The 14,794-nt window shown below is 37.8% G+C and overlaps 1 protein-coding gene across 1 annotated transcript in view; it reads left to right on the forward strand.

The window, feature by feature from the left end:
• Nucleotides 1-14,794, forward strand: part of RAB31 (RAB31, member RAS oncogene family) — a 94,751-nt gene that overhangs the window by 43,622 nt on the left and 36,335 nt on the right. The window contains exons 4-5 of the mRNA XM_011936654.1: nucleotides 4,834-4,905; nucleotides 5,930-6,036. Coding sequence (XP_011792044.1) covers nucleotides 4,834-4,905; nucleotides 5,930-6,036 — 179 coding nt within the window. The remainder of the gene's footprint in view (nucleotides 1-4,833; nucleotides 4,906-5,929; nucleotides 6,037-14,794) is intronic.

Here is a 14,794-nt window from a genome sequence, read left to right on the forward strand (position 1 = left end):
AGACTACAGGCGCCCGCCACCTCGCCCAGCTAGTTTTTGTATTTTTAGTAGAGACGGGGTTTCACCGTGTTAGCCAGGATGGTCTCGATCTCCTGACCTCTCTGCCCGTCTCGGCCTCCCAAAGTGCTGGGATTACAGGCTTGAGCCACCGCGCCCGGCCAATATATGGTGTTTCTCAAACTTATTTGGCCAGGAAACCTTTTTTCCTGGCCACCTCCAGGTGGTCTAGTGTTCTGCAGAAGACCCTCAGGAAAATACCACACTAGGCTGTCTTGCCTCATGTGCCATTTGATATTTTACAAACACCGAAGTCTAATTGCTGCTGGATATTCCATCATATGGCTAAGCCAAAATTGATGTGTCCATTCCTTAATTGTTAGACATAGAGATTGATTACAATTTTTCAGCGTCATTGATAATTCTCAAATGAATTCTGGTTACTTTGTAACCATCTCTGATTATTCCCTTAGGAGGCAGAACTGTCAAATCAAAGTATCTGAACATTTGCAAGATTCTTGAAACACGTTGTCCAGCTGCTTTCCAGAAAGGTCATGTTCATTTATTTTCTGCCAGCTGCTGGAGGTGGGGCAGGGTTAGTGTCCATCTGTGAAAGCTGAGCAGTCTGAGAAGCTCTAAGAGCTTGAAGAAGACCATTCCCTTCTCCCCCACCATAGGGACCTCCAGCAATTAGAAAACAAATAATCACACACACTAAGGGCATACACAGCTATTTCTTTTGAGGAGACACACTGGGTTTTCACAGTTCCCTGTGCTGTTCCTAAATAATTGAATGACATCTGAAAATTTTCTCAACATTTTGATTTGGTCTTCTAGATGTTTTGTTGGGTAGTCAGAGAAGAAGGGATTTTGAATTGGCATCTGTTGTGCTAATTTTCGAATAACCTTTCAAGGTAAGATGTAAAAATAAAGCTTTATCAGCCTCCTGTGACTGTGAACTTTATTTCTAGAAGAATCTTTTTATGTGAGCATTCCATCAGTCTTAATTCTAACCCCACAGGAATTGAATTATGTCATGTTGAGTACTGAGGCTGATTGTGGTGCTTTTGTTTTATATTTGTAAGGGAGAAAAGCATATACGTTGTAGACTAGAAGTGATTTATCGTTTTTGTCCTCCACCAAGATCACCCTTTGGTCAGTGCATTATTGGGTTTTGGAACTGAGACGTGAACTTCTAACTCATTAAAACCCTCAAGTCCCCAGCAATAAAGTCAGTTAAGTGGCTTCACCAACAGATTTATTTCAAAGTGATTCCATTTGGAGGAAGGAAAGAATGAGTAATGCTTTATATACCAAGATCTCTTCAATAATTCATGAGACCTCCACACCAGTGACCGTTTTAGATTCAGTTCATGGTGTTTTAGCCTAAAATGAACTCTCTCTGTCTTAGAAGACACCCGCAGTGTGCTCCTCTTTGAGCTTGAATCTATGAATGTCTTTACTTTTGGGAAATAAAGTTTGTATTGACTGCTACTTTGTGTGTTTATGTGAACCACTCTTATATGGAGACTATTTTGAAAAAAAATGGGCATTTTGGATAATTGGGGTAAAAAGAGACTATATCTGCAGTCCTTGCCCTTTGAAAAGTAGGAAAGTTTCAAAAAATTCTTTTTTTTTTTTGAGACGGAGTCTGGCTCTGTCTCCCAGGCTGGAGTGCAGTGGCCGGATCTCAGCTCACTGCAAGCTCTGCCTCCCGGGTTTACACCATTCTCCTGCCTCAGCCTCCGGAGTAGCTGGGACTACAGGCGCCCGCCACCTCGCCCGGCTAGTTTTTTGTACTTTTAGTAGAGACGGGGTTTCACCGTGTTAGCCAGGATGGTCTCGATCTCCTGACCTCGTGATCCGCCCGTCTCGGCCTCCCAAAGTGCTGGGATTACAGGCTTGAGCCACCGCGCCCGGCCTTCAAAAAATTCTTACTTTTTCCTCCCTTTCGGCAGGAATTCTGATTTTGTTTTTTAAGTGTAAGGAGTAGGTTGCCAAATGGTGGGTTAAAAATAGATTTATGGATGCCTAATAATTAATGCAAACACAGTGTTGGGCAGTCAGTGAGTATGGAAAGGCATGCATGTGACAAATGTCGCTGTCCCCAAGTGCGTTCTGGAATGGGGGCAGTGGATGGAGCCCACCCTTCGGCATCTTTGGCCACCGGACAGTTCAGCTGTGAACTCCTTGGTTCACCCTGAGCTTCGTCCAACCTTCTCCCTTCTCTGAAACCCGCGGAGGCTCCAGAGTCCTTTCTCTTCAGGATGGAGACCTGCATGGAGGGACCGGAGGCAGGGAGGCTGGCCCACTTCCGTTCCACACTCTTGTGAGTGCCTCACCGGCATTCCTCAGTGCAGTGACAGGGAAACCTGGGGACTCAGATTATTTCCAAATACCATGATTTCAATCTGGCAAGTATTGATCCAATGATGAGTTTCGTGGGAAAGAAAATAATGAGTTAGGGTTTTGTTGCTTGCAAGTAAAGCTTCAGGATCCACTTCTCCTTCCTCCCTGGTCTCTCCCCGCTGCCCAATAAAAACAGCTGCTTTGTTCAAAACTTAAAAACCATATTACTGAAAACTCATTGTAAAAAATTATGCTATACAGATGCTTATAAGGAAAATTTAAAATCACTGGAAATCCCACCTGTTAAGATTTAGAGGAACCTCGTGTTATTCCTGCACACAGAGACATACTCCCACGGACATTTTACCCTATTATATTATCATATAATAATACATTAAGCACATAATAAATGATACATTATATGCTATATGTGCTGTTTTGAGACTATTTTTCATCTAACAGTATGTCAAAGATATCTTTTCCTGTAAATAAAAATCATCATTTTAATGGCTATAGAATATCATCGCATACATGTATGTATTAATCTGTGCACAAAATAATATAGACTGGGTGACTTAAACAACACACATTGATTTCTTACTGTTTGGGAGCTGGGAAGGCCAAGATCAAGGTGCCGGCATGTACAGTGCCTGTGAGGGCCCCCTTTCTGGTATGCAGATACTCACCTTCTTGCTGTATCTCACGTAGGGGCAGGATGGGGAGGGAAGAGAGATCTGGTCTCCTTCTCTGCATATAAGGGACTAATTCCATCAGTGACTTCATCTAATCCTAATGACCTCCCGAAGGCCCCACCTCCTGATACCACCACGTTGGGAGTGAGGGTTTCAATACATGGATTTTAGGGGAGACACAAACATTCGGTTCATAACGTTATACCGTGAGTCAGTTCCCGTTTGCCCCCGTATACAGCACAAGAATGTGTCTTCCTGTGTGTGGTGGTCACTCCAGTATATATTCCTCTAAGTGGAATTGCTGGGTCAAATGGGATGCACATTTCAACTTTTGATTATGTTGCCAACAGTTGCTTTGAAAGAAGATACTCAGCACATTCCGTATAGAGTATGTGTGCCTCCCTTCTGAAACCTACACCAACTCTGAACATCACACATCTTTTTACGATGTAACAATTTATAAGTGTCTCCTTATTTATTGGTGTTCCTCCAATTCTAATTGAACATGTTTTAAAATATTTATTGGCAATTTACGTCTTCTGTGATTTACCTATATCTATATCTTCGTCCATTTTTCTATTAAGCCATCTTTTTCTTACTGACTTTCGAAACCCGTCCAGGATACTTTTTTTTTTTTGAGATTGAGTCTCACTCTGTCTTCCAGGCTGGTGTGCAGTTTTGCAATCTTACCTCACTGCAACCTCTGCCTCCCGGGTTCTAGCGTTCCTCCTGCCTCAGCCTCCCAAGTGTTGGGATTACAGGCATGAGCCACCACACTCGACCCCTCCAGGATACTTTTTAATTTAAAGAAAAATATGCAGATTAAGACTGGACCCTTCTCCAAAATATCCATAAAGTGTATGCATTCTGAGACTAATGAGCTCTCCTGTCTGGGAATGAACGATGCTAGTGACCAGCGGCACTTGCTCTGTTAACATTTTGGAATGGAGCTCCTCTGCTGTCTTGTCACTTGTGGACCTTAGGTAGGTGAGGAAGCCCCGCGTTGGAGAGGTGGCAGCCCTCCAGACCCGAGGCAGCTGCTGCCAAAGCTGCCCTTGCTGGTTGGTCTTCATTAGCGGCTCAGCAAGGGTCCTGTGGTCTTTGCCAGTGTTCCCTTTCCCTCTCCTTGCCATACTTCTTTCCTTTACTGCTGCATCATTCTAATGAGATCGCCCTGGGTCCGTCAGTCATATTAGAGAAATGATGAGGAGCAGAGAAAAGAAAATTCACAAGATGGTAACATTTAAAATAAAATTTGTTTTTGGCTTTTACCCAAGAGTAGATTTCAGGGTCAGTAAGCCGCAAGTATATATATGTGTTGATGAGGAGGAAAATGTCTTATTTAATATGAACCCTGGGGCTAGGCGTAGTGGCTCACACCTGTCATACCAGCACTTTGGGAGGCTGAGGCAGGTGGATCACCTGAGGTCAGGAGTTTGAGACCAGCCTGTCCAGCATGATGAAACTCTGTCTCTAATAGAAATAGAAAAATGATCCAGATGTGGTGGCGCATGCCTGTAATCCTGGCTGCTTGGGAGGTCAAGGCACAAGAATCGCTTGAACCCAGGAGGTGGAGCCAAGATTATGCCATTGCACTCTAGTCTGAGTGACAAGAGTGAAACTCTATCTCAAAAAAATAAAATAAAATAAAGAATAACATGAACCCTGGAAAAATTAGATGGGGAAGGAATTTAGGGATCCTATGGGATGATGGAGGATAAAACTTTTGTGTTTAATTTGGGATTGAATAAAGTCTGTTCACTTTGGCCTAAAACTGTTCGTTGTTCTTAAACAGTTTCATTCATTGGCTCCCATGTACTATCGAGGCTCAGCTGCAGCTGTTATCGTGTATGATATTACCAAGCAGGTAAGAATGTCTCCTTCAGAATTTAGATGTCATTTATGGTGGTTCTCTCACTTAGAGAGACTGAAGCAAAGACGTCACTGCTTGCGTCTTGCCAGTAGCGTGCCACTATATATTGAGTTTATTTCATGTATATGTAACAAAGCATCCCATATTTATCTGCTAAATTAAACAGCAATGACCATTCATTCTTAAAATTGACTTTAGAGGCAAAGCCATGCCTGCTAGTACTATTCTGCAGAATGTCAGCTTTTAAAGAAAAGGAAAATCGTTTTTAATTTCTGCATGCTTTATAATTACAGAATACTTACTTTTGTTCGTGTTTCAATCATACTACTTACTTAAAATGCCAAGCATAACATTTGTGTGCGTGTAAGGAAATCTGTGTGTTTGTGTATATATAATATATTTTTAGTTATAATGTTGAAGGTTTTAGACTTCCATCAACAAATAACTGCAGTAGTTTGGTTACATTTTTTCCCACTCCTGCACGTTGAATTATTTACCTTTTTTCTCTGGAGTGTTGACTCAGCACATAAGACTATCAGTTTAATGAGCCATCACTGTTACCTTCCACAAGTTCCTGACCACTTCTACCTAAATGTGGTGTGTTGCCTTTGACCTGTTTTCTAGAGGACAATTGTGAGTGAAGGGCCAACAGGAAGACAGGACTCTAAAGATATATGATTCTTTCTTGGTGTAAGCATGAGCATTGACTTAGTCCTGTTATTCTTATTCATGCGGAGTCCAGGCTATCATTTTAAATTAACATTATTTATAGGAGAAAAATCACTGATATGGTTTTCTTAACTAGATCAAGTTTTAATTTTAGAAAACTTTACATGGTCTATTTAAGTGTATTTCAGCTAACATTAACTTCTGTGCATAGACAGAGGTAATATGTTAATCTGCATGAGTCTCCTAAAAATATTTTTCTCCATTAAATTGTACTGGGCTTGTGTTTCTGCTTGGTTGAAATATTATATTGATGGGTTTTTCTAATGATTTGTGTATACTGTTGGTTTAGGATTCATTTTATACCTTGAAGAAATGGGTCAAGGAGCTGAAAGAACATGGTCCGGAAAACATTGTCATGGCCATCGCTGGAAACAAGTGCGACCTCTCAGATATTAGGTAAGACGCATTTAAATCTCTTTTGTGTAGATATTATCCTCCGTCCCTGAATGTCATCCCTGAGTGTACAGAGGTATCATGCCTTTGTTATGTCTGTCCTCATAATTAATGGCCTTTCACTTGTGGTAGTCAATGTGGCATTGATTCAACCAGAGAAGAAATAAGGGAAAATGATAGGGAAATGCAAATCTGGTGTACCATACAATGATAAATGTTAAAATTATAATTCCTGTACATAACACAGTTACATCCCTGACTCTACATATCTTTGGGCTAAACGGTTTTATTATTTCTGTTGTTACTTTTTTCATTTTTATTATCATTATGACTACTAGCACAGTTTTAGTAACACTATGGTAATGGTCATTCCTATCGTAATGACCATTAGAATTCTTAATATTCTTCATGGCTTACCTGTTTGTTTTAGTTCTAGATTTTACCTTAAGTATATAGTCAAGTACGTAATCTTACTATTTTGTTCTTAAATCAGACACATTGTATGTGAGGACCTTGACTTCCCCCAGTGGTACTGGGTTATTGAACTTCCCGTATCTGGAAGGAGGTTGTGGGGATCCAGTACACATGAATTAGAGATTTGATGATAGCTTTGCCTAGCCTGGTAAGCTAGCTATTTTACTAAATAAATACATTATTTAAAAAAGGAAATAGTAAATTTGTGGTATCTCCATTCTCTTGGTTAATTTAATTCTCAGGAATACTAGTAGCTGATTTTCATAAAGACAACTACATCATGCTTCTGGTTTTGCGATCAAAATGTGATTAAACCGAAGTGAAATAAATAGTGGATGGAAATGGATCTTGCAAAAGCTCTTAACATAGCATTTAACACATTGTTCTGTTTCTTTGGGATTTCAAAAGTTTGTATCACCTTGCATCTGGTTGGTTTATAGTAACAGCCATAAACACCACTTAAGAGTTTATTTTTCTGGGATTTGGACAGGTGTTCTAACTTCCCAGACTTAGTTCAGAGATCTGCTTCCTTTACTGTAATCCTCAAACAGCTTGCTTGTCTAGTGTTCCCAGCAGAATCACCTTAACCTTGGTCATGGGAAGGGTGAGGTGGGTGGGTAGAGACAACTTTTGCTGAGAGAAGGTGCTATCTCTAAAACCCCCTAATGATGGGACTAATGTGCACCTTTGAGTGGAACCAAGTTTTATGTATCATGGGGATGCTGATGGATAGAATTTAAGCAGAGAACGATTTAAACTTGCATAGTATCAGTTAGGATTCTTGGTTACGTGGAGCCGAAACACAATTGAAATTCAGGAGAAAGGGGAATTTATTGGAAGGTACTGGTATCCCCATGGTAAAAACAGAACTGCCCTCAGCTCTGGCATTTGACATGTTCCAAAGTTAGTCTCTGGAGAGGCGCTGGCCTGGCATTGTCTTCGTTTCCAGTCTAAAATGCCAGGGAGGAACTCTCCACATTAACAGGCGTGTGTGGCCCGGAGGGGATTGGTGGTACGAGATGGTATTTCCCGACATTACTATGAGAATGGGAAGGCAGGTGGTCTTGAAGAGGGACAGCTCCTAGAAAAGTGTCGCCTGGCCAGACAAAACTTATCTGTGACGTATAGACGTGGCTACCAGCACCCAAGGAGACGCTGTGTTTCGGGGTGGAATTCGCCTTTTATGCACAGGTACAGCATTCTTCTTGATGAGCGTTCTGATTTGTGCTCAGCTGATTCTTATATGTGCAATTTTCAATGTGCCCCAGCTAACATAATCTATTCATCTCACTTCCAACTGTGAATTAACTTACAGCCTCTCTATCCCAGTGGGAGAAAATGCAGGGCCATCCAGCTGCTACCTGTGGTGGTGTCATGGGGCCACTGTCCCATGCATCCACCCTCCCCGGTAATATCTTTTCTCCTCTTGTTTGGCCTCAGTGAGATCTGAATGTGGCTCCTCGAGATCCTGCAGTTGTGTTTTAAAGTGTGGCATGTATATCTTTTGTTATACACAGTTATTTTAGATGGTATATGTTATTGAATCAGGCAACACGAAGCTGACTGCCTTTAGAACTCTGATTAGGTCAGTGAGAAAGACTAGTTGGACACTAATTCATTTTTAATTTTTAGACATTTAATATGTTGTATTGAGGTAAATTACAAAACATCACAATCACCTGTTTTAAGTGTACAGTTCAATGACTGTTAGTGTATTTTTAGAGTTGTACAATCACCTCATATTTAATTTTAGAACACTTCCGTCACTCGGTGAAGAATGTCATGCCCATTTATACTCACTCTCAATTTCCACCTCCTTCCAGCCCTGGTAATCACTAATCTAGCTTTTTGTTCCTCTAAATTTGCTTTTTCTGGACATTTTGCATAAATGCAATCGTACAATATGTGGTCTTTTGTGACCACCTTCTTTCAGTTAAGCATGTGTCAGTGATGCATTCATTTTTATGACTGAATAATATTTCTTTGTATGGATATACCACATTTTATTTATTCATTTACACATTAACATTTGAATTGCTTCTACTTTTTTGCTATTATGAAAAATGTTCCTATGAACAATCATGTACAAATTTTGCATGGATGTATGTTTTCATCTCTCTAGGATATGTCCCTAGGAGTGGCATTTCTGTGTCAGATGATAACTCTTTTTAATACTTTCAGGAACTCAAAAACTGTTTTCCAAAGTAACTGCAAGATATCCATATCCTCACCAACATTTATGGCCTATTTGATTATAGGCATCCCGGTGGGTGTGAGACTGTGTCATTGTGGTTTTCCTAATGACTAATAATGTTATAGTAAATATCTTTTCATCTGTTTATTGGCCATTTGTATATCTTCTTTGGAGAAATGTCTCTTCAAATCCTTTGCCTAATTTTTAGTTGGATTGTCTTTTTATTATTGGGTTGTAAGGGTTCTTTATGTACTCTGAATAAAAGTCTCTTATCAAACATATAGTTTGCAAATATTTCCTCTCATTCTGTGGATTGTCTTTTCACAATTTTTACTGTGTGCAAAAGTTTATGTCCAGCTTATCATATTTTTCTTTTATCTCTTGTTCACAAGTGATTGGCTAATTGGACATCACAAATATTTATTAATGTTTTCTTAGTGCTTACATTTAGGTCTGTCATCCATTTTGAGTTACTTTTTGTATGTAATGTGAGATAGGGGTCCAAATTAATCTTTTTCCATGTGGATATCTAATTACCCCCACACCAGTTGTTCAAGAGATAGTTTCTCTCCCACTGAATCTTTTGGGGTACTTTTGTCTAAAACTAGTCAACCATAAATGTGGTCTTATTTTTATGCTCTTAACTTTATTAGTTGATCTACACGTCTGTCCTGACACTAGTGTTATACTATTTTGATTGCTGTAGCTTTGTAGTAAGTTTGAAATTAAAAATTGTGAGTCCTTCAACTTTGTTCTCTTTTTTAAGATTGTTTGACTATTCTGGACCCTTAACATTTTCATATGAATTTTAGGATCTATTTCTTAAAAGGCAACTTTGATTTTAATAGAAATTATGTTGAGTCTTTAGACCAATTCAGGTGTTAATCCCATCTTAACAATTTTAAGTCTTCCCATCCATCAATGTGAAATGTCTTTTCATTTTATTACATCTTCTTTAATTTCTTTTAGCAACGTTTTATAGCTTTCAGTTTACAAGTCTTGCATTTGTTTTATTTATTCTTAAGTATTTGATTTTCGGCCGGGCGCGGTGGCTCAAGCCTGTAATCCCAGCACTTTGGGAGGCCGAGACGGGCGGATCACGAGGTCAGGAGATCGAGACCATCCTGGCTAACACTGTGAAACCCCGTCTCTACTAAAAAATACAAAAAACTAGCGGGGCGAGGTGGTGGGCGCCTGTAGTCCCAGCTACCCGGGAGGCTGAGGCAGGAGAATGGCGTGAACCTGGGAGGCGGAGCTTGCAGTGAGCTGAGGTCAGGCCACTGCACTCCAGCCTGGGTGACAGAGCGAGACTCCGTCTCAAAAAAAAAAAAAAAAAAAGTATTTGATTTTTTTTGATGGTATTGTGAATGGGATTGTTTTCTTATTTATGGCATTGCTTTTTGTTAGTGTGTAGAAATACAGTTGACTTTTGTATGTTTATCTTGCATCTTATAACTTTCCTGAACTCATTTATTAATTTTAGTTGTTTTTTAGTAAATTATCTGGAGTTATCTATATATGAGATTATATTATCTGGGAATCAAGACTATTTTACTTCTTTCTTTCCAATATGGGTGCCTTTTAGTTCTTTTTCTTGACCAATTTCTCTGGCTGGAATCTCTAAAACAATCTGGAATAAAAGTAATGAGAGTGCATATTCTTGTTTCTTCCTGATCTTAGAGATAAAGCATTTAGTCTTTCTCCAGTAAGTATCACACTAACTGGTTTTATATATATCCTTTTTATTCTGTTGAGGAAGTTTCCTTCTGTTCCTAGTTTGTTGAAGGTTTTTTGTCATGATCGAATATTGGATTTTTTCCAAAACAATTTTTACATATGTATTTATATGTTAATTGATTTTTGGATGTTAAACTAATCTTGCATTCCTGGCATAAATCACACTTGGTCATGATGCATAATCCTTTTTATACATTGCTGGGTTTAGTTTGCTAGTGTTTTGTTAACAATTTTTATTAGTCTGTAGTTTCCATTTCTTACAATATCTTTGTCTAGCATTGGTATCAGGGCAATAACAGTCCTATAGAATGAGTTGGTAAGTGTTCCCACCTCCTCTGTTTTCTAGAAGAGTTTGTGAAGGATTGATGTCATTTCTTTTTGTTTCTGTACATCAACTTGGTCTCCATGATGTCAATTCTTTTTTTAAATTTTAGATTAGATTTATTTTTTGAAAGATAAGCATTGTGTTTTAAAACACATGACAATACTATATGATAACATGTAAAAAATTAAATGGTTCCTTAGTATCAACTATACAGTGTTAAAATGCACTTTGTTTGAATCCAGAAAAATGGAGTCTATACATTGCAATGAATTGCAGTTACATGTCAATCTTTTAGTCCATGGGTTACCCCTGCCCTGCCTTTTTTCCCTTTGAAATTGATTTGTTGAAGAAACAGATTCATTTCTCCTACAGAGCTTTATGAAGTCTGGATTTTCTTTGTTGTTTCCTAATGGTGTTATTTAACTTGTTCCCCTATGCCCTTTAAATAAATTGTTAGATGTAGACTTGGTCAGAATCTAACTGTTGATGATCTACTAGGTGATTGTGGTTAGCAAAATGGTGACATTCAAATTCTGTCTTTCCTTCTTCATTTGTTACATGCAGTGCGTCTATAGAGAAACTTTCTCAAATAAACTACAATATTTAATTATACTGAGGCACAGTGTATATGAAAGACTATGAAAGGGAAGGAAAATGCTTGATATATTCTGTATTTAGAAGGTTTTAAAGTAATGAAATGATTCTATAATACCCTCCCAAATGACCAATTAGGTTTTTTGTTTCATTTTAAAACTCATTAATTTAAACAAACTTTATACCTTTAAATTGCAGGTATTAGTATTATTTTACTAATGCACAAATTGTCTAATTTGTATGATGTCAATTCTTTAAGTGTTATCTAATTTGCTGTGTAGTTCATAGTATTCTCTTATAATCTTTTTTTCTTAATCCCATGACCAATTAAATAATCCTTCTAATTTGTGTAAGGTCAGTAGTGATGTCTCCTTTTCCATTCCTAATTTTAGAAGTTTGAAACTTCTCTCTTTTTTTCTCATTCAATCTAGCCAATAGTTTGTCAGTTTTGTTGACCTTTTCAAAGAACCAGTGGTTTTTGGTTTATTTCTTTTCATTGTTTTTCTCTTTCATTTCTTTATCCTCTAATTGTTATTTCCTTCCTCCTCCTGTTTGCTTCGGATTTGCTTTGTTCCTCTTTTTCTAGTTCGCCAAGGAGAAAGGTTAGCATATTTATTTGAGATCTTTTTGAATGTAGGCATTTATAGTTATAAATTTTCCTGTAAGCACTGCTCTAGCTGCGTCTCGTAGGTTTTGATCTGTTGTTTTTAACTAATCTCAAAATATTTTCTAATTTGTGTTCTAACTCGTTATTTATTTAATAGCATATTGTTTAATCTCCACATATTTGTGCAATTCCCAGATTTTGACTTCTCATCATTTCTAATTTAATTCCATTGTAATCTGAAACATACTTTGTATGATTTTAATTATTTTACATTTACTGAGGCTTGTTTTATGGCTTAGTATATGGTCTGTCCTGGGGAATGTTCCAAGTAAGCCTGATGCCACTAAGTTTTTAACACCTATTTTTATACTTGCTATTCTCCCTTAGAGAGAGAAAAAGTCTAAGGTTGAGGGCCCTCTGCAGATGACTGTATCTAACTAGAGTTTAATTATATTTTGTCCTTATCATATTTATTTTTAGGATTACATTCTCTTTATGATAGTTGACACTAGTGTTGCGTTTATGACAGTGATATAAAATTTATTTTAAAATATTAAAAAAGTTGATTTATGCACATGACACGATTATCTACACAGAAAAGCCCAAAGAATATACCAAAAAAGTTCTAAAAATACTAAGTGGGTTCAGCAAAGTTGTGGGATACAAAAGCAACATGGAAAAATCAATCAGATTTCTATATATTAATACTAACAATAAATATGCAGAAACTGAAATTTAAAGCACAATATTCTTTACAATTGCTCCAAAGAAAATGAAATACTTAGGCATATATTTAACAAAACATATATAGGAGCTGTATGCTGAAAAGTACAAAATGTTGATAAAAGAAGTCAAATAAGACTTGAATAAATGGAGAGACATATTATGTTCATGAATTGAAATTCTCAACATAGTAAAGATATTCATTCTCTTCAAATTGAGTTATAGGTTTAAATGAGGTTTCTGTCAAATCTTAGCAAGGTTTTTTGTAAACATAAATAAGCCTATTCTAAAATTTAATGGAAAATCACAGACACTGAATAGCTAAAACAATACTGACAAAGGAGGAAATAATGGAAAGAATCACTCTGTTCTATATGAAGGCTTACTATATAGCTACAGTAATCGAGACCGTATGGTATTGGCAGTGAGATGGATGCATAGATCAATGGAACAGAATAGAGAACCCAGAAATAAATCTACACAAATACGCTCAATTGATTTTTTGACAAAGATGCAAAGGTAGTTCGACAGAAGAAGCAATTCAACCGATGACCTTTTCAACGAACAGAGTAATCGGTCATCAATAGGCAAAAAACAAACCTCAAACTTGCATAAAATTAGTCTAAAATGAATCACAGGCTTTAATGTAAAGTGTTAACCGCTAAAACTTTTAGAAAACCTTCTAAAAGAAAATGAATTTAAAGATCTGGGGTTAGGCAGAGTTCTTAGACTTAGTAAAAGCACAATTCATATAAGGAAATACTGATAAATTGGACACCCTTAAAATTTAAAAACTTAAAAATATTTGCTCTGTGAAATATTGGTGCGCGAAAAGGATGAAAAACAAGCTACAGACTAGGAGGAAATATTTGCAAACTATGTATCTATAAGGGACTAGTATATAGACTGTATAAAGAACTCACAAAACTTATATGAAAAAAATTTGAAAATGGGCGAAAGACATAAACAGACATTCCACCTGAGATAATGGAAGATGGTGAGGAAGGATGTAAAACGACGTTCAATGTCATCATCAAACCTATCAGAATGGCTAAAATAAAAATCAGCAACAACACCTAATGCTGGTGAGGATATGGAAAAACTGAGTCATCCATATGTTGCTGGTGTGAATGCAAAATGGCACAGCCCCTCTGGAAAACAGTTTGGCAGTTTCTTATAAAACTAAACATGCAGTTACCATATGGCCTAGCAATCCCATTCTCGGGCATTTATCCTGGAGAAATGAAAACTTATGTTCACACAAAACCTGCACATGAATATTCATAGACACGTTATTTGTAATAGTCCTAAACTGAGATCAGCCCAGATGTCCTTCAGCTACGAATGGCTAAACACACTGTGGTGCATCCATACCATGGACTACTACTCAGCACTAAAAGGAAGCAAACTGCTGATACGCGCAGCTCGAATGCATCTTCAGGGGAATTGTGCTGAGTGAATGCAGCCAGTCCCAAAGGTTTCACAGTGCGTGGTTCCATTTATACAACATTTTAGAAATAGAGGATAGATTACTGATTGCCAGGGGCTATGGTAAAGGGAAGTAGGGGTGGGGGACGGGGAGGAAAGTGGGCATGGATTTGAAAGAGCAACATAAGGGACCCTGTGGCGTCGGCACTGCTTGGTGTCTCTGTGGTGGTGGACACAGGAACCTACACAGGTGGTAAAATTGTGTAGAGCTTAACTCACATACATAAGTGCATACAAGTAAAACTGGAGAAATCTGAATAAGATAGACTGCAACAATGACAATGTCCTCTTTGTGATATTACACCTTAGTTTTTCCAGATGTGAACATTTAGGGAAACTGGGCAAAGTGTGTGAGGAATCGCTTGGTACTGTTTCTTACAACTGCATGTAAATGAATCTACGGTTATCTCAGTGAAAAATCTGATAAACAAAAAGTTGATTTAGATAAAAATAATAAATATTGGAACAGTGAGGTGAGGGTATGTGTAATATATATGCATTATATATATTATATACATATGGCAAAAATTGCAAAGGGGAATGTATTTGACAAAAGTTTTGTAAGCACCCTGGGCCAGATGATTACATGAACCATCTCCAGCACACCTAAGCTACAAAA

This window comes from Colobus angolensis, unplaced genomic scaffold, assembly GCF_000951035.1.
Source record: "Colobus angolensis palliatus isolate OR3802 unplaced genomic scaffold, Cang.pa_1.0 Scaffold155, whole genome shotgun sequence".
In the NCBI taxonomy this organism is placed as follows: Eukaryota; Metazoa; Chordata; class Mammalia; order Primates; family Cercopithecidae; genus Colobus; species Colobus angolensis.